The sequence below is a fragment of the Ochotona curzoniae genome, unplaced genomic scaffold, assembly GCF_017591425.1.
Source record: "Ochotona curzoniae isolate NIBS_2020 unplaced genomic scaffold, NIBS_Ocur_1.0 scaffold_4763, whole genome shotgun sequence".
Classification (NCBI taxonomy): domain Eukaryota; kingdom Metazoa; phylum Chordata; class Mammalia; order Lagomorpha; family Ochotonidae; genus Ochotona; species Ochotona curzoniae.
This window is the reverse complement of record NW_024467123.1, coordinates 3,100,676-3,127,338: the sequence shown is the minus strand read 5'-3', so window position 1 is coordinate 3,127,338 and position 26,663 is coordinate 3,100,676. Positions and strand designations below refer to the sequence as shown.

The 26,663-nt window shown below is 50.2% G+C and overlaps 2 protein-coding genes across 2 annotated transcripts in view; one reads left to right on the top strand and one right to left on the bottom strand.

Annotated features, from left to right (window-relative positions):
* Positions 1-26,663, top strand: part of WDFY4 (WDFY family member 4) — a 227,979-nt gene that overhangs the window by 179,978 nt on the left and 21,338 nt on the right. The window contains exons 49-52 of the mRNA XM_040970385.1: positions 22,109-22,151; positions 23,491-23,610; positions 25,086-25,203; positions 25,780-25,889. Coding sequence (XP_040826319.1) covers positions 22,109-22,151; positions 23,491-23,610; positions 25,086-25,203; positions 25,780-25,889 — 391 coding nt within the window. The remainder of the gene's footprint in view (positions 1-22,108; positions 22,152-23,490; positions 23,611-25,085; positions 25,204-25,779; positions 25,890-26,663) is intronic.
* LRRC18 (leucine rich repeat containing 18) lies at positions 5,206-5,973 on the bottom strand. The gene has a single exon (XM_040970331.1). It carries the CDS (start codon positions 5,971-5,973, stop codon positions 5,206-5,208), a length of 768 nt encoding a protein of 255 aa, XP_040826265.1.

The window sequence follows — 26,663 nt, the reverse complement described above, 5'->3', positions numbered from 1 at the left end:
CATCCCATGGGTCTTAGCTTGATCATGGCTGCTCTGCCTATGATCCAGCTCCCTGCTAATGTGCTCAAGAAAGCAATGGAAGATGACTCAAGTATCTGGGTCCTTGCCACTCATGTGGAGACTCGGATGAAGCTGCTGGATCCTGGATAAAACTTGGGAGCATTCCAGGGAATGAACCAACAGACAGAATAGGTCTCTAAGTCCAGCTTTCAAATAACAATAAAACAATGTTTTAAAAAGGAAAGAATACCTTCAGATCCACCCTTGAATAGCACGATGAGCAACCTGCTGTTTACTGTGAACCTGCTGGTTCCCACCCTGCCACCTCCAGGAACCTGCAGTACTCACAGGGAAGCTGTGTGCTTTCCTCTGGTTGGAGTGTCCTGCTTGGGAGTCCATAGGGACCAGCTCAGCACTGGTCATTTTAGACATGCTCAGCACCCATAGACTAAAGCACATCTTTCCCCCGAAGTGCCTAAAAGTGACGGACATCTGAGGGATCGCAGCCTGAGTGTGGAAGAGCCTCCCTTTAAGCCGGCCATAGCACCTTCTCGATTAGCATAGCATCTGTTGATTGTTGTGTGCAGGCTCTGAAGCCGTTTGAATTTTAATTTTTATGAAAAACACTAACAGATTCACAAGAAGTTGTGATGCAGAGAGCCCCACTGCCCCAGCCCAGGATGCTTTACTCTTCATTTTAAAACTAGGACGTTGACATGGGTCTGTGTGTGGATCCGTGTATCCATCACCAGAATCCAAGCACTTGGTTATCACCACAATGACACCTTGCACACACTCACTCTCACGTGCGCACTCCCTACCTTCCCCCACCATCCTTTACTCCTGGGGACCATGGGTCCAATTTTCATCTCCAACACTTGTGATGTAGAGAATGTTCTATGCATCAGGTGTCATGCAGGGAGGCCCAGGCGTTTGCTGAGTAGTAGTCTATGCTGTGACTGTTCCAGAGTTAACTGTCTGTGCACTGAGGGATACTAACTTATTTCCAGTTTGGGACCACAAATTTGATTTGATCATTGCAGTGTGGGGGTAGGCTTATACCGTTCTATTCTTAGTTTTTGTTGAAGCTGTTACTCATCTGTCTGTTTGCTTTTTCCTCCATACTCATGTGTGGCTGAAATATCTGTGCGAATCACACTTTGATTTGGCCGATCTTTGGATCTGCTTCTCAGTGTAAAGTTGGGTTATCAACTTTAGTTGCCTGAGGTATGTATCATGGCAGGCATGCCACTTTTCAAGGGCTCCTGCTGGTGAGATGACACCCATGTGAGTGTGACAGGTAGAGACCGCAAGTCTTTTCAGCCTTAAAGTTGGCTGAGAAGTCTAATTGTCTAGCATGTTTTGTACACAGAATAGATTGGCATTTTCCGAAAAGTTTCCTCTCTATGCATTTTACACACCACAGCAAAAATGTTTTTAAAGGCATTTTTTTTTTCACACACAGATGACCTGAAAATGAAGAGAGAGTTGAGAGGGATTTCAGAAGCAAGTGAGGGAAGCAGCCACCAGTGGGGTGGGAGTGAGGTAGTGTCTTCTGCTCTTCAGAGTTGCACAACCGTTGGCAGGTCAGGCTTCCGTTATGGCCATGAACTACTCTAGGATGTTGACGGTAACCTGGGGAATGGAGACACACAAGAAGCTGAGGCATTTGCTCCAGGCCACCAAGGCAGCATGAGTAGAGCTCAAAGCACCAGGGCCATCAGGGTCATACCCCACTTGCGGAAATAGTCATGGGTAGGCAGTGTTCTTTCTATGTGAAGATAAAGAAAGCCCCTGTCTTTCCTCGCTCACAAATAGGTTCTGGCAACTTCCAGAAGCCAAGGCTAACAGAGTGTCTACTAGAGCATATGCTGGGGCCAGGCAAAGCCGACGGCCACTGCGGCTCTCAACCTTGAACTGCAGCTCACTAACAATGGCTTTGTTAGATGCGGCTGTGAGCAAAGCCGGGCTGGCACACAGATGGCACCCTGCCTGTCCACCAGCTCATCAACAACAGAGCTAGGAGAAGGGACTGGGGTCGAGAGCATGCGTAGTGAGAAGTGGGCTATGAAAGTGAGGGCAAGGGGGCATGGAAGCAGTCTATGACGAGTGTGCCTTTCTTGGCTTCTCTTCATTGCTGGTCCTTTTGAATCCTAGAAGGGAAAACTAAATATAAAGGAAGTGTCTCAAGCCTGGGAAACAGGAGCAGGCAGGAGCCAGATGGGCAGCAGGGCGCTCTGGCTGGACTGCAGGTGCCATTGGTCTCTGTCCCTGGGACCCGGAGACACAGTGACCACCCAACTGCTTGTGTCCCATAGGGACGTGTCCCAGGCTCCTGAGACCTGGCCACCACGAGTCGTCATGCACATCCCAGCACAACTGTCCTTCCTGCTGTTTGCATCAGGGCTTCTGATCAAAGGGCAGGACACGGCGACCATTTCTCGGATATAGGGGGACATTCAAGGTGTTTCAAAAGTTCGTGGAAGATGAAACTAAAATACGCTTACTATGTTGTCACAAATTTTGAAACCCCATGTATCACACTTACACCATTTTTCCAAAGAACTTGGAAAAAACACTTCATTTAAATGTGTGAAGCCTTTTATAAATTATAGGAAGATAACATTATCAAAAACTTGTTTCTAAAATAAAATACCCTTTAACACATTATTTCCCCAAATGCAGCTCTGCACAAGGAATTGATCCAAACCATGTTAGGACATTTAGTCACGCAGGCTGTGATGACAAAGCTATTTGCATTGGTGAACAATTGGAAGCAGTGTAAAGACTTACACTGTAACTTATAGATACTCGTATCTGTCAGAGCCAGCGTCCTGAAGATGCGCTAAATTATGCTTATCAGGATCACATGCCAACAGCATGTTCAAAGAAAGACAGAAATGGCATGACTGCCATTGTTGTAGCCATCTCTAAACATAGAAACAGACCTGCGTTGTGGGACAGCGGGTTAAGCTGCTGCTTGCCATGCTCACGTCCCATGTCAGAGCACTAGTTCCAGTCCTGACTGCTGCACTGCCGATATAGTCCCCTGTCAATGATCCTGGGATGATAGTACTTGTTCCCCTGCCACCCACATGGGGGACTGGGTGAAACTGGGCTCCAGGCTTCAACCTATGTGGCCATAAAGGGAGTGAACTAGCAGGTGGAAGAATTTCTCTCTCTCTCGCTCTCTCTGCTTTTCAAATCAGTCAATAAAATCCTTTTTTTAAAAAAATAAACATATAAACAGAAAACCAACCAGGAAGGAACTTTGCCAAGGTTAAAGTCGGCTAACACTCCAGGATGTTTGTTAGTTAAACTGTTGTATATAAAACTAGACTGTGGCTTGGCTATTTTTACAATAGAAAGCGTTTGATAAAGGTGGGGGGGAAAAACAAGGAGTGACAATTTTGAATCTAAATCCTTTGCAATTGTAGAGATACAGTAAGGGTTGACAGAGCCAGGTGTGCTGAAAGAAGCAGTGAGCAGTGAGCAGGTGGTGTGTCTGCTGTGGTTCATGATATCAGAAGGAACAGGCTAATTCCTTTAAACCAATATGTGTATGTGCTGCTTCGCATTAACCAAAGCAGCCACGTTTGCCACCGACACAGAAAGTTCTGGAAAGATGCCCCTCTCCTCAAGGTCTTCATTGATGTTTTTCTTTCTGCTCGCTTGAAGGTATGCATGAGAGGGACACAGCTAGCCGTGAGGCTCTGGGCTCTGGTGGGGACTGCGTCTCCTGCTGTCCCCTATGCCAGGGGGCCCCTGGGCATGCGTCGGCCCTGTCAGAGGTGCTATTTTGGCCTTGAGCTGTGCCCAGCTCTTGTTCTTGGAGAGAGCTGGCTTCCCCTCAGGACTTGATCTGGGTGTGGCTGGTTTGGGATGGACCCTCACAGTTAGGTGTGGCATCATTAGGGAGTGTCACAGACAGGGGAACCAAAACTGAGTCAGGGCCCGGCATGACGTCTCAATTAGCACATCCTCCCCCTTCAAGTGCCAGCATCCATATGGGTGCTGGTTCATGTTCTGGCTGCTTCACTTCCCATGTAGCTTCTTGCTTGTGGCCTGGGAAAGCAGCAGAGGATGGCCCAAAGCCTTGGGACCCTGCACCCATGTGGGAGACCTAGAGGAAGTCCTGGCTTCTGGCTTCGGATCATCTCAGCTCTGGCCACTGCAGTCATTTGAGGAGTGAACCAGCAGATGGAAGATCTTTCTCTGTGTCTCTCCTTCTCTCTGTAAATCTGTCTTTCCAATAAAAATAAACAACTCTTTGAAAAAAAGAGAGAAATCCAGTCAGCGGGCCATGAGATGGCAGGTAGGAATCTGCACCTGTGCAGGCCCAGAACCTTCTGCTGTCCTTTAGGCCAGACCAGCTCTCCACACCCCGTGACCCTCATCTCCTAAGCTCCTCAGGTGGCAGTCACATGTCCCATCTTCCCAGCTGACCTCTCTTCCAGCTTGCATGAGGCCAGTCAAGCTCTGCCCAGTTGACCCAGGGCCTATACCTGATGTGGTGCCTAGTAAAGTATCGACTTCTTGAATGCGTCAACCCAAGGCTGCTCTCCTCCATTCCTTCTTCCCACTAGGGTTTGGAAAAGCTCTGGGTGTGTTAGGCTGGGCATGCATCTTCATTCATTCACAGTTACTCTAGGGCCTGCAGGTTCAGTTTAGAAAGCTCCAAGAGCAAATGATACAAGCACAGAGAAAAACGGTACAATTTGGGGCCCAAGATCTTGTCTATACTCATGGCAAGGCCTGTCATTTCCTGTCGAGTGGCTTCTTCCCCTACCCAAGACCACGTGCTTGCTGCTCTCCTGCCAGCTGCTGACCTCGGAAAACCCTGAGCTCCCAGTGTCTTTGTAGAACAAGAGCCTTATCTGGGGGCTGAGGCTGGGTCCTTGCGTGCCAGCACAGATGCAAGTAACAGTTCCTCGGGCCCCAGGCTACTGCAGGTGGGTGCTGGGGCAGAAATTAGACAGTCATTTCCTGATCTCCGGGCCTTCACCTGTGTGAGTGTGAGTGTGCAGAGAAATGTGCGTACCAGCAAGGGACCAAAGCCATGAAATTAACAGAATCACAAGGCAAGAAGATAGGAAAAGGCGTTTTATGGGCTTGCCTGGAGAAATATTGTTGTGGCAAACATGCAGCCCACAGCCCTTTCCCCTCCCTCTCCCTCCCCTCCTGCCTCAGTGGCAGGGTCCCAGGTCACCTCCAGTCTTCCTGGGACTCCTTGGCCAAAGAGTTGGGTGAAACCAAACTGGAAAAGATGGCCTTCCTCGGGGTGGACGTGGCCATGTTCTTGATTTTGTTGAGCTTGTCGCGGGCCAGTTGGCATTTTCTCAGGCAGTTGGCACACAGGTCCTTTTCCTCTACTAGGAATAAGCCATCCAGCCTTTTGATGGCATCCGTGAAGATGTCTGATTCCTCCGTCTTGGGGAAGGGGTTCCTCTTCGTGTTGAGCTTCTTCAGCTTGGGGAGTTTGGAGATGCTGGCGGGGATGGAGCTCAGCAGGTTGTCGTGCAGGCCGACCTCGTGGAGCTCCTTGAGGGCTCCCAGTGTGGTGGGCACACTGTCCAGGTGGTTGAGGCCCAAGTTCATGGTGCGGATGTTCTTGAGCTGGTTGAGCTCCACAGGCAGGCCGTTGGTGGTGAGCCTGTTGTTACTGACGTTGAGATAGAGCAGGGTGGTCATCTGGCCGATGGACTCAGGGAGCTTGTCGATGTAGTTGCTGTGCAGGTCCAGCCAGCGCAGGTTCTGGAACTTGGAGATGGAGTCTGGGATCTTGCGGATCAGGTTGCGGCTAAGATCGAGTTCGTCCACTTCGTTGAGCCGCAAGATGCACTTGGGAAAGGTGGTGAGTCCCATCTTGCTTAGGTCCAGGCGCTTCCTCCCATCCAACGTGACTTTGATGCAGTTCTTGGCCACATTGAGGGTGATCTTCTTGCCCTTGGGGCTTTTCACGCCCTTCGCCATGTCCTTTCAGTGAGTGAGCGTGCTTGCAGGTGGACAGGGCACTGCTCTTCAGGATGTGTGCTCAGCCCTCTGAGGAAGAACTCACATGAAACTTCTGGGGAACAACAACAACAAAAAAAGAGTTTAAACACATGGTTAGGAAATGACATGAGATCTGTGCCCAACTCAGATCTTAGTGCTTTGCTCTGCAAGAGGTTTCATAAGTCAGAAAAGGGATACTAGAGAGGATCAGGCCAGGGGCAGCTGAAACATGGCCAAAGATTGCCAGTCCTTGGTAAGTGAGAGGAGGGATTTGACCTAAAAAATGACGGATGTCTCTGTAGCAGTACCATTCCCTGATGAATGGATTCCGTCTGTTGCATTAATGTGGACTTTCACACATGCCCCATCCCCACTACCACCTCCCTCTCTGCTAGGGTCATCTGTGTGACCCTAGCATATCTGCCTCCCCCTGGACCCACACATAAACCTAGTGTTGGAGTTCTCACCCAAGGGAAGGCCTGATGGGTTCTCATACAACACAAGGCTGGGTTTGAGGAAACAAGATGGTGTTAAGAATGCCTCGTCAGAGCCCACTTCACCGTGGGGAGCCCGAGGAGCTAACTAGTAGTCAGGCCTTGGCTACTACAGCACGAGGGCAACAGAGACATTTGTTCAGCCCAGGAGGGCCAAGCTGGGCCACCACTGTGCTTGGCAGCCTTCTTGTCAACTCTGTAAGTATGGCAGGAACCAAGTGGAGTCTGGACAACCTCAGTGAAGTAACTGCATTTCTCCTTTCTCCCCATGTCCTCCACTTCCTCTCTTGCATCCTTCACCTTGAACTCCAACTGCAGACCTGTCTGCATGTGCAGAAGGGTTGATAGTCGCGATTGCTCCCACATGGAGAAGGGGGCAGACACAACCTCAACACTATTGGCTTAGGAATCCAGCTTGGCTATACACATTTCCCTTAAATTCTGCGTCATGCCTTTCCGAGTATATATGCTGCTGATAGAATTTTAGAATTCAGTGAAGGCAGGCCAAGCTCACCCAGCATGAGTGACATGGACCCTGGGAGGAAAAGGTGCTTCGGGGAGATGGGGGAATCCAGTCAATTATGTCCAGTTTAGCTCACTTCCAACAAGTTGAAAAGAAGCCCCCTTCCTGACTGTAGATGGCAAGGAAGCTGTGTGGAGCAGTTTAATATCCAGGAATCCTTCTCATTCTCCTGTTGCCTGGCGCCTGCCCATCACCCTCAAGGCAAAAGTTAGGGGGCTGCCTGGGTTGATGTACCTCACCCCTACTCCAGTGAGTCTGGATTCTCAGACAGCCCTGGGTTAAAGGCAGCACAAGGCAACCCCCACCACCACCCAATCTCTGGTCTTCCCCACCTTGGACCCTTGCTCTCAGCTACACAGGAGAGTGTGTTAGGCAGGTCTGGGTCCATCCTGATCCCTTAAATCACTGAGCACCACCAGAAGGAATGTCTCTTCTGCCACTCAGCTCTTCAGAAGTAGTCTCCCCCATCTTCATTTGCCCACTGAGAAGGAGGGGAAAGACTAGCACAGGAGTGTGAAACAGCTGGTCAACCAGACTGGTTGCTTGCCCTGCCGTTCTCCATTGCTAGAAGTCCTGCCATGCCAGGATGGGACCAGCACCCACAGGCGAAGCTGGCAGCCATGGAAAAAGGAAACATCAACAGATCAGTAGAAACAAGCAGACTTCAACAGGATTATGGAAAGCAGAATGAGTGCATCAATGTATTCAGATGCAAATCTTTGCAAATTCCACGTAAAAAATAAGTCTTCAAAAAGTTAAAATGTGTATTATGAAAAAAAACCCGCCATGCATGGGTTTCCGAGTATTTTGCACCAAAACAGATTTCTCATTGACAGTCCATTTGACACCCATTTTTTTTTTAAGATTTATTTATTTTTATTGGAAAGGCAGATATACAGAGAAGAGGAGAGACAGAGAAGATCATCTTCCGTCCGATGATTCACTCCCCAGGTGACCACAATGGCCGGTGCTGCACAGATCCAACGCCGGGAGCCAGGAACTTCCTCCGGGTCTCCTGGGGGTGCAGGGTCCCAAGGCTCTGGACTGTCCTCGACTGCTTTCCCCAGGCCACAAACAGGGAACTGGATGGGAAGTGGAGTTGCCGGAATTAGAACCAACACCCATATTGGATCCCGGTGCATTTAAGGCGGGATCCCAGCGCATTTAAGGCGAGGACTTTAGCTGCTAGGCCACTGCACCAGCCTGGCTACCCAATGTTTTGCAGTTGCCTCCGAGAAGGTGATCTGGTTTGGGTGCGGCTGAGTGTCTTCCCATGCTTCATTTGTCCATATGTAATCACCGTGAGAGGGTGGGAGTTTAATCTGGCCATGACGTTGGAGATGGGGCTACAGGAAAGTGATCAGGACTGGTGCTGAGGCCACAGCGGTGGCGCCCCATAACTGAACTCCAGGAGCATTGTAGTAGTGATAGAGAGGCCGGGCACCCACATCCCTGCCTCATGCCATGTGATACCATGTGCTACCTCGGAGCTCTGCCAGCAAGATAGCCCTCGCCATACGTGTGCCATCGAGCCTCCAGAATTATGAACTTTTTCTTCTTAAGTAGCTTACCTCATGCCCTTCATCATAGGTCAAGAAGCTGACTAATGTGGATGAGTGGATGGACAACAAATGTCATTTCACATGAACGATCTAGAATCCTAACTCAGAATTTTCTAAATGTGTTGTGCCTTTTTGTCTTCTATTGTTTGTTGTTCTACTTTGGGGGGAAAACAAAGTGGACCAATTGGTTTGACTTTAATTTCTAATTAATTTTTTATCTCATCATTATGAATCAAACAGCATGGTAGGACACCCCGTGGATATCTAAATTAAAAATGTAATGGCAGTCTATATTTTAATGCCGCCAAAATCTTTGCAAGCATATCCTATTGTACCATCCTTGGTGTCACTGACTCCTGCAGTTGATCTGGCACGTCACTCATGGGTCTTTGACCACATTTTTCAGACTGATTTTGTGTCTGTTTATCTGCTATCTCCGAAAATCTTGTTTATTTTTTATTTATTTAGAAGGCACACACAGAGAGAAGGAGGGAAATCTTCCACCCATTGGCTCACTCTCCAAATGGCCTCCATAGTTAGGGCTGGGGCCAGACCAAAGCGAGGAGCCTGTGGTCCCATCCCGGTCTCCCACATGGATGGTAAGAATTCAGGTACTTGAGCCATGACTCACCGCTTCTCGGGTGCAGGTACTGGCAGGGAAGCAGAGTAGCCAGGATGTAGATGTCCGTCCCCGGTGGCAGTTTAACTTGCTGTGCCATAACACCCACCCTGATTGCCCAACAATTATCCTCTTTTTACTGAACATTGACACAAGATAGATACATGATAAAACTGATAATTACCCCTGTCTCATAGCTAGTGGTTGAGATTAACATCATGGAAGTGAACATCATGCCATGACTTTTGCTCCTCTCTCTCTCTCTCTCTCTCTCTCTCTCGTGTGTGTATGTGTATAAGTCATTGAGAAGCAGAAGAACTGAGGCAGAGAGAAACTGAGTTAACGTGCCCACTAAAGACCTAGGCCCAACCGAGGCTAAAGCTAGGAGCCAGAGCCTTGGGATGAACTCTGCTCTCTGCTGTTTGCCAGGGTCAGTAGGAGTGGGAATCTGGAGTGAGAGCCAGGAATCGAACCCAGGTCCTCTGATACAGAATGCAGACATCCTAACCAAGCACATGACCCTGGGCCACCTCTTCAAAGGACATGATCAAATGGCTGAAAGATTCATTCATTCAAAATATAGATGCTCCCTAAGTTACAATGGGGTTATTGTGAATCCAAAATGTAGGAGGTCCACCTCACCTACAGGGCGCTCTAGCTGAGCCACACAGCACGCTACAGATGTTTCTGTTTTTGATGGTGGGGCTGATGGATGGAGCTGTGCTGGCTGCTGCCAGTGTCCTGAGAGGGTGATCAGAGTGCAAAACCTCTATGCCCAGAACTGCATGCCCGAATGTAAAATCCTAGGATATCACCTGTAATCATAATTGCACTGTGGACTTGTCCCTGCTGCCAGCTCTCACATATGTTAGCCTAGCTCACCTCACTGTAGCTTCTCCTGTGGCTTTCCTGTCATTCCCCATGCCCTCGATCCCTCCCCACCACTGGGATGCATACTCTAAAGCCACAACCAGGCTTTGTCCTCATGGGTGAAAGCATGTGGCTGGTGGACACATGCAGGTCTCCGTGGGTCCGTTCTGGGCAGTGGGAGAGTCTGCAGTCTGTGGTCCAGCCACTGAAATCGGTGCTCATTGTCCATTCAGGTGTGGTCTGCTCTGGGCAAAAGGATGTCCAGCACTTGTTCTTGGCTGGGAGCTGGCTGCTGTGCTGCATGGTGTAGGGGTCTTACTGGGTTTTTTTTTTATAGTATAGATGCATTAGAAAGCAGTTCTTTCTCCCCTATGTACTCCCAGCCATGCTACCCTGGGCTGTCGCTTCCCAGAAGCAGAAGGACAGACTCCTGGAAAGCAGACCGAGGAGAAGCAGAGATGACTCTGCACTTAGCCGTAGTTCTCCCAGACTCTTAGCAGAGCTGATGGGCAGACGGTGGGTCAGAGGGAGACACAGACAGCAGGGGCTGGAGTCTTACAGGTGGGGATTTTCTAGCATCAATTTTGGAAGTGTGTCTGAGTGTCCAGAGTCCCTCACCATGATTCACTTGGGTGGCATGTGCCAAGGTCTCCTCTGGCTACCTGGTGCAGGACCCTTGTGTAGCTGGTGTCCACAGCAACTATGCAGAAATCACTAAGACACAGAGCAGGGCCCAGCGTGATAGCCTAGCGGTTAAAGTCCTCGCCCTGAATGTGCTGGTTCTAATCCTGCTTCCCATCCAGCTCCCTGCCTGTGGCCTGGGGAATGCAGTCAAAGACGGGCCCAAAGCCTTGGGACCCTGCACCCCCTGGGAGACACGGAGGAAGCTCCTGGCTCCTGGCTCCTGGCTTTGGATTGGCTCAGCTCCAGCCATTGCGGTCGCTTCGGGAGTGAATCAGTGGATGGAAGAGCTTCCTCTCTGTCTTTCCTCCTCTGTGTATATCTGCCTTTCCAATAAAAATAAATAATTCTTAAAAAAAAATGACACAGAGCAGCCAGTGGACTTCCCTCATGTCCAACAGGCAACCAAGAGCCAAGGTCAAGCCTGGATATGCGCAACCCCTACACTCCCGTGTGGTCTTTGCCCTCCCCACTGTTGCCTCTCCCTTCTGCCTCTATAGGAAACACTGCTTCCTGGGAGGGAACAGCTCTGCCCACTCCCTAGGACTCTAAGGAAAAGGGATCATTCCAGAATCCCAGCACTCCCAGGCTGAAAGCCACACTCAGATCTACAACAGAATTTAAGGCCACCCCTGCCGGGTCCCCAAGAGGAGGCATTCCCATTGTGTCCCTCAGGGGTCATGGAGTCCCTGTAGCCAGCATGACCATGTAGCCAGAATGGACCCCATGAGCATTCACAGGCAGGCTGCTGAAGGTGGCATGGCTTGCCTGTCACCTGCTTCAGGACGTGAGGTTGTGGGTCAATGTGCTTGTAGGGACCAGCATCCGGAGCACTTGTTTTCACAGATAAGTACACATGCGGAGTCTTCAGAGAATGTTCACCACCTTTTAATTCTGTTTTTCCAAGGACTTTTTGAAACCCCCTATAGATATCTAAATATATGTGAGCATATGAATTTTAATGGTATTGTAATAGAGTTAGTTAATGGAGTCATTTAACTGTAAGAGCTTGGCGAGGGACAATGAAAGAGGGAAGAACAGTTTAAAGGGCACACATAAGTGTCCCCAAGCTGGTTGATGTAATGGTCCCCACGTGGGCGGTGAAGGGGACAGGGCTGCGTGGCTCTTCAACCTCTGCAGTGTCTGTGGTTCAACACAGGGATGGTCTCACCACAGTGGGGTGTGAGCCGAGAGAGCACCGACACGCCTGTGGACACCATGTGTGTGCCTCCAGCGTGGTGCTGGGACGTTGGCCACTTAGTCACAGCCAAGGACCCAGCGACCATTCAGTTCTCAGGGACTGTGTAGTTGGCCAGAATTTTGCTTGTCCTTTGTGAGTTTATATCACTCTCCCAAACACAGGCTGTCTCCATGGTGAGGGAGGGAAGGGGTCCAAAGGAGAGGGAGGGAGGAGTCGCTCCCGGCCCTGACGCTGGCCAGCCCTCACTGGTGCCTTACACACTTGTCATCCCACAGCCACACCTTCCTAGGAAGAAGCAGCTTTGGCTTCCGGTCCACGGTGCGGGGTGCTACAGGGGTGGGCAAGAGATAACGGAAGAGTCTGTCCACGTTCTCCAACTGCATTATTCTGGAACTTCAGGGAAACGTGGGCATCCTCGCTCCCATGGCTATAAGACAGGGGAGGGCGTGTCTATATGGAAGTGGTCAAGTTCACTTCCTTTGGCGACTATGTGGTTAATTTGATCAAACTGGTTTCTAAGGGTCTTGTTGGGGTACTATGTATTTGTAGCACTATCTACCCTAATATTAGTTACTTCTCCTTAGCTTCCTGTGCTGCTTTGGGAAACTGTTATCTGTCAAACCGCCCCACTTGCCCCTGGTGGATAATGAGAATTCAGCTTTTATGTGGAGCAAAAGTTCCCAGGGGGTTACATGGCCCAATAACGAAAGATGATGATTTCTTATTGGCCTACGAGCGTCTATTTGGTAATTCCAAGTGTACTCTGTTTTAATTGGATTTGTTAAAGGAACAAGAGGGAATAGATGCCTTACAGTTAAAATAAAATATGAAGATTATTAGTTGAACAGACTGGAAATGCCTGGTTGTCACCCACATGCATTCGAAACACACAAAAGCATAGGGAGTCCGTGGCACACCTCTAAACCCCAAGAGGGGAGTATCAATGTCAGCCAGCAGGATTTCAGCTTATCAGAGGCAAGCATTCTGTCACTGGCTTCTCATAGGCCTGTCCCCATGAGGGAATGACCCAGGACAGTGGCAGAGCTCAGGAGCTCAGGGCCCTTGGACCTCAGAGGGTAGACTCTTGGTTCCTCATTCACCATGTGAGTGACCCCTTAAGTGGTCTTTGGCTCCCGCTGCTATTGTGGGATCCTAAAGCCAGCTGCTTCCCAAGGGTCAGGTGGGAGCAAGTGTGGGAGGGTCTTGGAGGCCTTGACTGTGACCTGTGTGTGAGTTGGATGGAGGAAGCCCCCACTACTGTGGGCGGAATAGCATAGCTGATCGCACTGAAGCTGCGAGTTCAGGATTGCACTTGTACGGCAGCCCATTCAGACTTTGCTGTCCAAATATTCTCCACCAAGGTGCATGCTTTGGGTTGCTTTATCCTGGGACACAAGGGGCTGCATAGGTCCGCAGTATCATGCTGGGGAGAAGGGAGGCAGGTTCTCTCAGTGTGGCCTGCCGTGTGTGTGTGTGTGTGTGTGTGTGTGTGTGCACTCCTCCCTTGCTGAGAGCTTGCTGAGTGCACATAGTGCAGGATCCTGCATGGCACCTGCACCTGCTGTAGGCCAGCTTCTGCCTCTGCAGAAGGCTTTGCTGGCAGTCTAACCTCCTGTGGGCAGGGAGGTATGTGACTGCCTTGAACGACAGCCTGAGGACAAACTCGTGAGGGCAGGGCTGAGCTTCCCTGACTGTTCTTAATTGGTTTATGATCAGCAGTATTTGGTAGGTCTCTAAAACGAACAACCTGCTTATGGGGGATTGAGGGGGATGAGGAGGATGAATAGAACATCAGAAAGTCTAACAGCAGGGGTGGAGGGAGCTAAGAAGTGAGAGAACCAAGGTCGACAGACAGTTGGAGGGGAAAGTCTAGGGAGATGTGCCGTGGCAACCCAGAGACGGGCCCTTGGAGAAGACGGCTGGCAAGCAGAGAATGGGTGGCTGCGTGTCCCGCAATGCAGCCATGCCCCATGCCAGAACCACTCCAATTCCTACCCAAGCCAGGAGGAAGTCTAATTCTGTAGCTGGCATCAACCAAGGGGGCTATGCCGAGTGGTTCCCAGATAGGGCCTGGAATCTCCTAAGATCCCATGTCCAGTCCACTAGGTTGCACGGGTCAGGCACCTAGGGGAAATGGAATTGGCCTCGGACATGGGAAGGACTCAACCTCTGTTGGGTGCTCTCTGGAGGGTTGGGACTATGCCGGTGGCTCTTGTGCTTTGTCTACACTGCCTGCCCTTGGGTCCTCGCCTGCTGCCCTGCACCATGATCCTCTGACTTCTGTGAATGACCCTGATTCTGGATGTATGAATCCTCCCGCCTCCCTGGCATTTCTACAGGGATGACGACAGAAGGCACACTCTCAGCCTGTCACAAGCCCGGCTCCTGATCAGCTTTGTCTGCCTCCCGTGATCACTTGCAGCACCTCTGGTCTCTTACATTCCCCACCTGGTACTTCAGGATGACCCCACTGACTTGTACACTCTAAATTGCCAGGAGCCCACCCTGTCTCACCTCCTGCCCGGGCAGAGTGGTGGCCATTGGTCACCGGCCTCTGGCTCTTGGCTGCTTTTTGTCCCTGTATGGTCCAACCTTCCTACTGCAGCCTGCTGTTCCCACTAAGTCCCCTCGAGTCACTCCATGGAGCAAAGCCTTCCAGCACATCCCGTGCCACCCAAGTCCCCTCTGTGGTCTCTCTGAAGGGCGCCCCCTGCCCCTGTGCTAACCAGCCACGAGGGCCTGACCACTCCTCACTGAAGCCTTTGCTCTACTGTCCCAGTCTTCAGGAAGGTTCTTCCCTTAGATATATATCACTTAACAGACTTAGCAGCTTTGGAGGCACCCAACCTTTTCAATTTGGCTCTATTGATCACCAGTTAAGGATGCAAACTGGGAACTGGTGTGGCACGATTGACTAAGCTACTGCAATACTAACATCCCATATGAGCACCAGGTTTTTTGTTTGTTTGTTTTTTGAGTTTTAAAAAAAATGTTTATTTATTTCACTTGAAAGAGTAAAGAGAAAAAGATGGTAGTGGCTCCACGCGCCAACCAGGAAGCCCCGATGTGCCCAGTCCTCCTGATGCTGGTGCGGTCGGTCTGTGCTAGCTCGCACAGGAACGTTCATCCTGGTCTGAGCAAGCCTCATGCCATGGCTCATCCCTCCCCAGGAAGAAGGCACCAGACGGAGCCATCAGACTCCGCTTCAGGGCCAAGCTCAAGCTGCTTGACGCGAGCCGAACCCAGAAGCCAGAAGTGGGCCAGGAGTTGACAGCGGGTGGTCCTTATGGCCCTGCCCCTCTGAAAGGAGGTGTGGCTCAGACTATGCACTTTGTTGTTGTTCTAGAAGAACCTGGAAACATTACCTAGCCCCACCACCATGCTGAAGGCAGGGGGAGAGAACAGATAGTGCTAAGGCAGTGGAGGACCCCAAGAGGATGCAGATACACCACACACCAACACCGCCAGCCCTGGACCATTGCAGGTGTTCAGATGCCTTAAATGGGGGATAGAGGGTGTCCCCACATCTCCCTTCCTTCCAGGAAGCTGAGAATAAACCCACAAGGCACAGAAGCCACTGCAACTCAGAGACCTGTCACAGTTCCATCCCTGCTAAGTGTGTCACTGTGCACACATTCCGTAGCCTGTCTGAGCTCAGGAGCTGTGTTCTGTACGTGGCACTAAACGTTCCAGAGAGCCTTCGGTCCCAAGATCCAGGATCCTCTGCAAAGTGCTAAGACCACAGAGCTTCCCCCACAGCGCAAGTCGCTTCCTGCCTTCTTACTCCACATATGAGTGTGTCACCCTTGTTCCCACCACCACGTCAGCGCAGCACTGTACAGGCGTGAAAAATCACCCTTGACTTTTCATCTGTCTGGCATGGGACTTAGCCACCCGTTAGTGGCTGCCAGCATCCAGGATAATTTGCAGAAGCCATTTAGCATTGGATTTCTCATAACACAGAAACCACACCTTCTCTTCTGCACTTGACAGAAACTGGGTGTAATCTGTTGAACTTACTTTAGGAAACTGCGCTCGCCCATGAACAAGCCGTCACAGTTCAGTTCATTTAGAGGGATTGACTAATAATTGCAACACTGGTTTCCACATGGAAGCAGCAAACGAGCCTCGGGAGACCGCAGCTTGGGAGACTCAAGCAGGACCCCAGGAGCAGCCCCCCCCCGCCGCCCCAATCATCACACTTCTGTTTCCAAGCTTGCCCAGGGCTCTAGGCCCTCTAGACTAGTCGGCTATGTCCCCAGCAGGCTTCCCTTCCCCACAGGAACTCAGAGCAAGCTTTCTCCTGTACTAAATAATGCATCGGCAGGTGTCTGGAGTTTGTAAATAGAACACACCAGAATAGGCATCGCCAAAACTGCTTACTCAGAGCAGGGCTGAAAAACAGATCTTTGTGCAGGACCAGTCGTTGGGCAAAGCGAAAGCTGAAAGAGAGATGCAGGGCTGCCAGCAGAGCTGCCACTTACCCTGGCTGTCCCAGTTCTCCTGCTGCTCCGCTGTGCAACTCTGTCGCCAGGCAACAGGCCCTGGGCACTTGGAGTTCATTAGCATATTCTTGAGGTCAGTTTACAAAGGGGAGGGACAGAAGCTGGGAGCCTGGGGTTGCCAGGATGCCTGGCGGAGCCTCCTGGAAACCCCAGGTTCTTGCAGGTGCTTTGCCTCCCAACAAGGCTGCTCACCATGGCAACCGTGGGCTAGCAGGGACAGCAGAAGGAAAAGCCGTTCCCCCCATTGAGACACCCCCTGCTGTGGTGTCCTTTGTCCCAAACTTCCTTCTTTGGGGACATACTTTCTTTATATTTCAGTTCTTGGCTGTTTATGCAAATTCAATTATTTCTTGCTATTCTGTTTTTTTATTTCAGGGTATTAATGCAGAATAACCATAATTGCTTCAAAACTCCTGCAAGTTTCTTAATCCTTTTCCCCCCTCAGTGGAGAGCATACTGTTCAACACTGGAGTTTCTAAATTTTACTTTGAACATGCAGGTTTTTGCCATGTTGTTTTGAGCTTGGCAGTAACACGAACGCAATTACAAATGATGTATGTGTGCAATTCTGGTCTTTTGTGGATTTTTTTTCTTTAAAATCAATTTACAGAAATGGAGGAAATCAGCCAAACATATTAAGTTTTAAGCTATTGTATAGACAATGAAAGATTGTAGGAAAACAAAACATGTATATATAGAACTAAAAAATAAAAACAATCTCTCCACCCAGATATTAGAAAACGAAGAATACAATTAGCAAATAATATAGTTTAGAAGACAGATTAACTTTAAGCAATAAAACTTTCAGAAAATACAGAAGAAGGGCCCAGCACAGTAGCCTAGCGGCTAAAGTCCTTGCCTTGCACATGCAGGGATCCCATATGGGCACCAGTTCTAATCCCAGCAGGCCCGCTTCCCATCCAGCTCCCTGCTTGTGGCCTAGGAAAGCAGGAGAGGACAGCCCAAAGCCTTGGGACCCTGCACCTGTGCATGGGAGATCCGGAAGAGGCTCTGGGATCCTGGCTTCGGGATCGGCGCAGCTCAGGCTATTGCAGCCACTTATAGAGTGAATCAACAGACAGAGGATCTTCCTCTCTGTCTCTCCTCCTCTCTGTATATCTAACTTTCCAATAAAAGTAAAATAAATCTCTAAAAAAATGCAAAAGAAAAATGTTAAATAATAAATCACTAAATAAGAGATAGCTTTAACAGTAAAATTCGGAATATGTGAATATATTTGTATTTAATAAGAACGAATTTAATGCTAATATTAACCCATAAGGTGATATCTGAATGTAATTTATGATTTTCATCCAAAAATAAGGTGTTTCATTTAATTTAGTTGATAGACTTAAATGAATTAACAAATAAAAACACAAAATTTACAATTACCCCAAATTCAAGGGAACATATAACAACACAGACATCACAAAACATACATTAATGAAAAGATAGTTTAAGATTTTTAAAGAAGAAAACATGTAGAGATAGACACGTTTGTAAATGTAGGTGTGTAGATGCTTGTAAAATTAGGACCACTCTTCATTGCAGCACTGGGCCAAAACTCGATACTGCTTAAGCTTCCAGACTAGCCCTTCCATGGCATCATGCCCTGGCATAGTTAAGATGGCAACAACTTGGAAAATCTGCTGCTGTTCATTTTGCAGCCTGAATATCCCTAAGCACATACATACGCTGATTTCTCGCTGTGACAGAACTTGAATGCAGTGGGGACCAAGATCTCTGCTTTCCTTGGTCTGCAGAGGCAGGGCTGGCCCTTGGTGAAGTCTCATGCCACCAGATGATGGGAACAGCCTAGTGTGCCAGGCATGCTGAGGCACCTGCTGTGTGCTAACCCTGAGGGGCTGGGAGTACCAGCAGCATGTCTCCCACTTCCCTGCTCTCCACACCACTTCCTCAACCCATGCCTTCCCCCCCACACCCGACCTCAACGTGGAGACACTGGCTCCCTCACTGGGTCTTTGTGAGCACTGGGCAATAAGCTAAAATTTTCTGCAGGGCATAATGGTTTAGATAACGATCAAGTGTTAGTGTGTCTAGAACTGTGTGCAAGACCCCTACCTGCGAGGGAAAGGGAGACAGCTAGGAGATTACAATTGAGTCAGCACTCCACCAACCCGGGAAAGCTGAGGTCTGAAAGAATATACCTGCTCCCCAAAGATTAGAGTCCAGCACAACCCAAACTGGCCTCTCTGTGTCTCCAGTACCAGTCTCTCGGCTTCTTACTGCACATCCAGCAACATCCAGTCCATGCTTTGCCGACCAGGGATCCTCACCCAAACAAAGCTAATGTCTGAAAACAGTTGTCCAGCCCCAACAGGTGACCCCAGACTCATCAGCTGACAGGTGTCAGCAGTGTGCCAGGATGAAGGGTCTCCAGAGCCAGCCTCTCAGCTGCTCACCACCAATCCTCAGCACCCTGGCCTCCCAACTGCTTTGCAAGTAGGTGCTGTGGCACCAGAGCCTTTTTTGGAGGGCAGGGGTTTGAAGTGTGTCTGATTTGGCACAGGAGTCCGGGTGAACCTGTGGGCATATCCTCTGTTGATGGCTTGGACTAGGCCTGGTGTCCAGATCCTGGAGGTGAAAGGGATGGGGTGGGCCAAGATCCTAAGAAAGGGTGCAGCTTCCCAACAGAGGAGTCCCTTGGCAGAGACCCTTTGGTCTGCAAGCTAGCCTAGCATCTGTAACAGCCCAACTGCAGACCACTCTGCCAGCCCCTCTTGGGAGCCCGGGGCCTCTAAGGGATTTGCCTGTGCTCCCTCCTCACTGCTGTGCATCCTGGCCTTAAGGCAGGAAAGAGCTGTTTGCTAGGTGGAGGCAGGATTTCGATCCGGGGCTCCTAGGAGAGCTCTACAAACCCACAGGCTACCTTTGGCATCTTGTTTCATCCAAGACATACACAACTGTGAATGACGTGATGTATGCTCCATCCTTTGAGACACGCTCAGAACACACGCTCAGGCATTCATGACATTCCCCTAGACCATTTCAAGGGTTCTAAAGCCACTTTCAACACAGATGATATCAAACGGGTTGAAGAAAGAGAACTCACGCGTGGTTAGGTGGCCCGGCCCAGTCAGTGATGATGGCTTTTTCTGATGGGCCAACGGTGGTGGATCTTCCTCGGAGGTCATGCCGAGGGGATGAGAATGGGCTGGGAAGAGCCTGCCTTCCTCATTCCACCCCTGGCAACATCACAGATGAGCACAGGCAAAATTCTAGAACCTTACTGATGGAGGCTAGCAAAGGCTGTCTCTCGTTTTGTGGATCCTCAAGGGGGCACTTTGCTTTTGTGTCCCACTCTCCTTTCTCAACTTTTAGAACAAAGAGCACACTTAGAAAGCTGTTGGGTGCCAACTCCATGTGCTCCAGGCCATGGGAGACTCCACATATGTCTTCTCCACAGGGGCTGCGACCCTCATGGTCCCTTTTGGCCTGTGCTCTCACTGAAAGCCTGCAGAGCTGGGGCAGCTCCAATGACTCCTCTACTAGGAAGGAAAAACTAAAATCGCAGCCTTGAAATTTCTTCCTGTATGGAGGGATGGGGACCCTAGGGACATGGGGCTGTCACAGCTGCAATGACAGGGCGCTTGGACAACACGGCCCACCTTAACTGAGGCTGGGGCTTGCGGTCTTCTGGGGCTCTGTGCACAGGAAGCAGATGGCACATGGAGCCAGGGCCTCCCATGGAACTATGTAGAGGGTTTGGAGAGAAGCGAGATGTGGTTTGGTTGGTTGCAGTAGCTTGAGGGAGTATTGGTCCTGGGAGTAGAAGGAGGATCTTGTGCAGACAGAATACAGGGCTAGGATGGAAGCACAGGGCAGCTGGTAGGCTAAGGACCCAGGCGCTATGGAAGAGGGTGGCATTTCCCATGGTGGGGGCCCCCTCCCCTCAAGTATCCTGGCCTCATCCGTCGCTGCCCCTTGAAACTTTCCCTTAGCAGGCAACAGTGTTTTGATAGGTCTGATAAGCTAGTTGTTGAAGTATGCATCAGCACAGCCTTGTAAGAGAATGATTTGGCTCATATGAAGCAAAATTGAAAATGATCAGAGATTTTATCCCAGGAATCCGAGTGAGAAATCTATCTCATGAACACTCTTTATGTCCAAAGATGGTTGAGTAACAGCCTTTGGGAGAATAAAGCCCATCGGAGGCAGGTCAGTCATGATAACCCACCTGTCAGTACACCGTGGCTGAGAGCTGCGGAGCCAAACACGGACCGAACAGCCAGAGCTAGCCTCCATGGATGCTGATAAGCAAGGGGGCAGAGAAAACTCTGCCTGGGATGTAATCCCATATGTGATCGGCTAAACAAAAGCCATAGAAGCAGATAGGCATGAGCTGAATGTTTCTAGAAGATTCTAGAAACTGTGACCAGGATATTTCTTGAGAAGGGAAATACTTTGGAGACATGAGGATGCTCCAAAAAGCTGATGAAAAGTGAATTAAAGGTTAAGTTTAGAGGCCAGAGCATTGGTTCAGAGCATTGGCTAATTCTTTGCCTCCAAGCATGGCATTCCACGTGGACACTGGTTTGTGTCCTGGCTGCTTCATTTTCCCATCCAGCTCCCTGCATGAGGCCTGGGAAATCAGCAGAGGATGACCCAAAGCCTCAGGACCCTGCACCTGCATGGGAGACCCACAAAAAGCTCCTGGCTTTGGATCGGCTCAGCTCCAGCCTTTGTGGCCATTGGAGGAGTGAACCAGCAAAGAGCAAGATCTTCCTCTCTGTCTCTCTTTCTGTCTATAAATCTGAATTTCTAATAAAAATAATTTTTAAGAGATAAGTTTTCTACATGAAACAGTTTTTGAAAACGGTGCCTACAAAGGGGGTCTTCAAAAAGTTCATGAAAGATGGTGTATAATAAAAACAATTACAATGGGTTTCAAATTATTTTGCACCACAATAAACTCATCTTTCAATTTTTCATGAAGTTTTTGTAAAGGTTTACTTATGTATGCATTTGAAAGGCAGTGTTACAGAGAGCAAGCGAGAGAGAGAGAGAGTGAGAGAAAGCAATCTCCCACCTCTGGTTCACTCCCTAAATGGTTGCAACAGACAGGACTGGGCCAGACCAATAACTCCATCTGCGGCTCCCACAAAGATTTGGGGGCCAAAAGGCCTTGGATCATCTTCAGCCGCTTTCCCAAGCACATTACAAAGCAGCTGGGTGGGAAGGGAGCAGCGGGGACTCGAATAGGCTCCCATACAGGATGCTGGCATCACAAGTAGCAGCTTAACCTGCGATGCCAGAACACCAGCCCCTTTGTGAAATTTTTGAAGTGGCATTGCACTTCACAGGTGATGGGGTTGGGGAGGGGATGCAACACAAAAGGCAAAGTCATGGTCCCCAGACCCACTGGGCTTGGCTCCAGGACTTCTGCCCAGGCTGCCCCAAAGGGAGCGTCTACTCAGGGATCCTGAACAGGGACAGTGAGTACAAAACCCTGACCTTGAGTGAGACTGGGTCAGGGCAAGAAGGACATGGGCCATGACCCTGGTTCACAGCACCACTGAGTGCTCTAGGGAACTTCACACTCTCCTGAATGCCCTGACCTCACAGAAAGCCTGCTGTGTCCCCCTTCTTGTCCATGCCACAGGCATGCCGGTCGCCATCACGGTTTTCTGTCCCACAGGAAACACTCCGGGTTCGACAGGACCATGCTGCAGAGGTGGCAGGTACGATGGCTGTCCTGGAAGGGACCCCCTGGGAATGCAGAAGGGCTGGGGTCCTGGGGTAGAGGGAGGGAGTGTGGAGAGTCATCTGGAAGGAAGCTTTTTCTGTTTAACTGAGCAAAATAGCTCATCTCTTTCCCCGACTGGAACTCGTGACTGACAGTTGTTTTTGCACTGGGGTCAGAGCTGGTGTGTGTGTGTGTGTGTGTGCGCACGCACTGGGGGTGACTCCACGTACATGCATGCTTCCTATGCATGAAGATAAGCACACATGTTCTCTCACATACATGCGTGCACACCTTGCCTCTCTCAGACATACATGTTCTCTCTCACATGCATGAATACACTCTGACATGCACATGCATGCACCATACACATAATTTTTCTTTTTTTACAAACATGCACACACATACACCCAGACACACATGCATGCGCACTCAGATACATGAGTTCATCCACACTGTCTCACACATATGTTCTCTCACACACATTCACTTTCGTACTCTCTCATGCATGCGTTCACTGCTTCACACACACATGCCCACACATATGCTCTCACCCACACATGTGCACACACACACACACACAAAGTGCAGGGGCATCACCACTAGTGGTCTAGCCCAAATGAGTGTGACCTTAGCCCAGGGCTCCATTAACGGAGCCAGTGCTGGATCATGGGACAGTGAGCAAGTCATTCTTGTTCATTCCTGTTCACGGCCCCTCCCGCGGGACAGGATGAGGCGAGGAGAGGATGAGACCCAAAGCATGTGGGCCTACCTACCCCACCAACACTCAAGATGGCAGCCGTATTGTGTTGCACCTGCTTGTTCACTGGGTGACTGGTGAATTCTGCCCACATCCAGTCCCTGACACCACCTATGACTGCTCATTCAACCAGAGAGCCTCCTAGCATGAGTGTTTCCCTCCCTTCCCCTGCCACCAGGAGCCAGGGGCAGACCCCAAAGCCACAGGGGAAAGAAGAGCATATAGCCCAATGGCCAGGCCTCTCTAGCCATGACAGATCCAGCAGCCGCCAGTTCATGTGCCATGCCTGTACGGCCATGTCCTTCATTTTCATAGCACTGCATTAACTTATAAGTGCTTCGATGTGGGCTTTGGGTTGCTGGACTGGGTTTCTTCATCTTCCTGGACCCCTCTTGGCTCCCCGATACAACTGTTAATGTTCATATGGGAGCTGGGGAGTGTACCTTCCTAAGCTGCTACTGGCTCATGCACAAGGTGTGCAGGAAACCACTCAGACTCCAGTACCTGCACATGCTCACCAACAGAGGGGGCGGGTGACAGACCTGTTCGCTTCATGCTGCCTCTGTTCCTTTTGTAGAAACGGGAGATCAGCAATTTTGAGTACCTCATGTACCTCAACACCCTGGCCGGAAGGACCTATAATGACTACATGCAGTACCCAGTGTTCCCCTGGGTCCTGGCTGATTACAGCTCTGAGGTAAGGCATCCCCTTGGGAGCTCCATGGGGTTCACTCAGTCGGCCCGTGCAGCCTCTTCTCAGGGGGTTTGCTGTCCTAAAGCCATGTCACCAGGTCTTGGCAACCTGGGTTTGTGTCCCATTGGCACCTGCGCATTGGTCCACATGACCAACCCCAATTACTCCTGCAAGCTCAGAGGGCTTCCCATGCCCGCACCCCAAGGTGGACAAATGTAATCATCCGTTGAACTAGCTGTGGACCCACACAGGATAGGAAGGGGTGTGAGCGGCTATCAGAAATGAAGTGGACCATGGAGTTCATTGCCAAAATCAGCACAGGTCTGCCCATGCAAGGGGACACACCTGAGCCATGCTGCAGGGCCCTGACGTCATGCCAAGGCTCTGATCATCTACAGGGGAACATTGAGTTGCATGTCAAGGACAGAAAGTGCATGGGTCCCTACTTCATACCAGCCTGGTCAGAACTGCCTGGGGTGGCCTGTTGACATACCCCAAGGAAGAGACTCCCTCAGTCTTCTGGCCACCCTCTGTGAGTGCTCCCCAAGATCCAGGCCTTTCCCTGGCAAAGCACACTCAGTCCCAGCCTTTAACTCCTACCTTGGTAGGTGGCAGGGGTTACCAATCTGGCATGGTGAACTCAAACACTGTATTTTTTTAAAATTTAGATTATTTACCACTATCTGGAAATTGGGAAATTTTGCCTTAAAAAGAAATACTCTAGATTTCCAATAATCTTTGGAAAATCATGAGAGCCTGGCTGCAGTGAGCCGTCCTGGCCTGACAGACGGGCTGTGGCTGGAGCTGGGGCAGTGGGGCATATGTAAAGAAACAGAAACCTCTCTGGTGGTAGAGAGATGCGTGTCTCAGGCAACCTCGGCTGCCCTGCTACGCTAACACACTGCAGCCTCTCCGGGACTCCAGACCCTGGAACTGAAGTTCAAGACCAAGGGCAAGGACATTTCTTCCCTGCTGTCATGGTCACAGAAGGAAGAGACCTCTCCTCAAAAAAAGAAAGGGTCCTGTCATGTCCATCCCCAAATGGATGGCTTCTGGCACCCTCTAAGGCCAGTTGGATGCTAAACAGAGCCCCTGGACCATGGGAGTGAATTTCTCCAATGGGGGCAGCAGCCAAATGCATGATGGCCAAATCAGATTCTTTTTCCAAAGTCTCTTTTCTGAAACAGGTAGTCATGTTCTGACTTGGGTCAGCTTGGAACAGGTTCAGCGTGAACTCAATCTTCCCCTCCTCTCATTCTTCATCTCTCCCCTATTAAGTCTCTGTGGGTCACTGGCTCCAGGGCCATAAAACCTCAGCAAGCCAGCTAATGACCAGAGCCGGGTCAGACCAAATGGCAATAAACCAATAAAGAGAACCATAAAACTAAGGAGCGTGGCTCCTGGGTGGTGGAGGGGTGGCGGGGGAGGGCTATTGGAAGGGGGCAGGGATTCACTCCCATTGCACATCTGCCTTCCAGACGTTGAACTTGACAAATCCCAAGACTTTCCGGGATCTTTCAAAGCCCATGGGAGCTCAGACGAAGGAAAGGAAGCTGAAATTCATCCAGAGGTTTAAAGAAGTTGAGAAGACAGAAGGTGGGCAAGATTGCAGTGTGTGTGTGTGTGTGTGTGTGCTGTGATGTCCGTCTGAGTGCCTTACAATGATCATTGATGACAGTTGGGATGGTGAGTGATCCTACACACAGATGACTGGCCCAGAAGTTAGCATCCCCGCTGCGTCTAAGACCACCTTGGCCAGCCCAAGCCAACCTTTCTGGGTGAGGGGCTAGAACACACAAGATTGTGCACAAACCACGCATGGCTTTCAGATGATTTTGCATCACAGCAAACTTAACTCTCATTCCGTTTTTCCATGCCATTTCTGAAGACCCCCTTACACGGTGAGCCAATACACAGAGAAGGAAATTGTAACTCAGAAAATGTGAGCGACTTGTTGAGTAGCTAGGCCTGTGAATGACAGAGCCCACCGCTGTCTGCCTCGGAACCCAGGCTTCAGACTGTCCAGCTGCACCACCCTCTGATTGCCTCCATGGGCAGCTCAGGCTCCTAAACATCAACCCAGGCAGCTTTCTCAAATGTTCTTCCTGCAGCTGTGCCCCCTGCACCAGCACAGGTGGGGCAGCCACCCTCAGATGGGTCCTTTCTTTGCAGGGGACATGATGGTCCAGTGTCACTACTGCACTCACTACTCCTCAGCCATCATTGTCGCCTCCTACCTCGTGAGGATGCCACCCTTCACCCAAGCTTTCTGCTCTCTGCAGGTGAGTGTTCCCCCTACCATGTGGAGACACACACACATATGGCCCTCTTGAGGCTATCCATGAATCTGAGTGGCCAGGCAAGAGTGGTTGCAGGTGGGTTAAATCAGGACCTTAGGTGGCACCAAGGAAGCTGCAGCACTGTGGATTCCATGTACCTAGCCTCCTCTTGAAGTTAAGGGTGGGATTCCTGACTCGGGTGGAGCAGGGGTGGGGGGGAATCTCAAGCCTGCCTTTGACGGATGGGGTCACCTGCCTCAGACGCCTCCAGTCTCCCATTCACTCGTGCCATGTGACTCTTCTGGCACACTGTGACTGGCCGTGGCCCTCGCACCCAGCAGCAGCATCCAGCCTTTCCTGACAACAAGGATGAATTCCAGTTCTCAGCAGAAGGAGCTCAAGGGCTGCTTCTGTGGAAGGAATGTGCCTGGCTTCCTTCAGGTGTCCTCAGTGTCCTCGGGCTTCCTTCAGCATGTTCTGGCATCTTCTAGAACGCAGGCTCTTTCTTCCCAGTCTCAGAGTCCTTATGGGTAAAGCAGGGGTGGTGAGTGAGGTAGTCACCTTAGAGAACCTTTTCGTGATAGTGCCAGCTTCCAGCAGTCACTAAATTAACTACTGTGTGCCTGGATTGTGCCACGTACCCTGCGGGAAACTATTTTCAACCTTTTCGACTGTTTTATTGTAAGGACCTGTCCAGAACATCAGTCGTATCCTTGTAGTCATTTTCAAGTCATGGCTCATGGCATACAACAAGAGTCCCAGCGGTGTCCTGTCCCC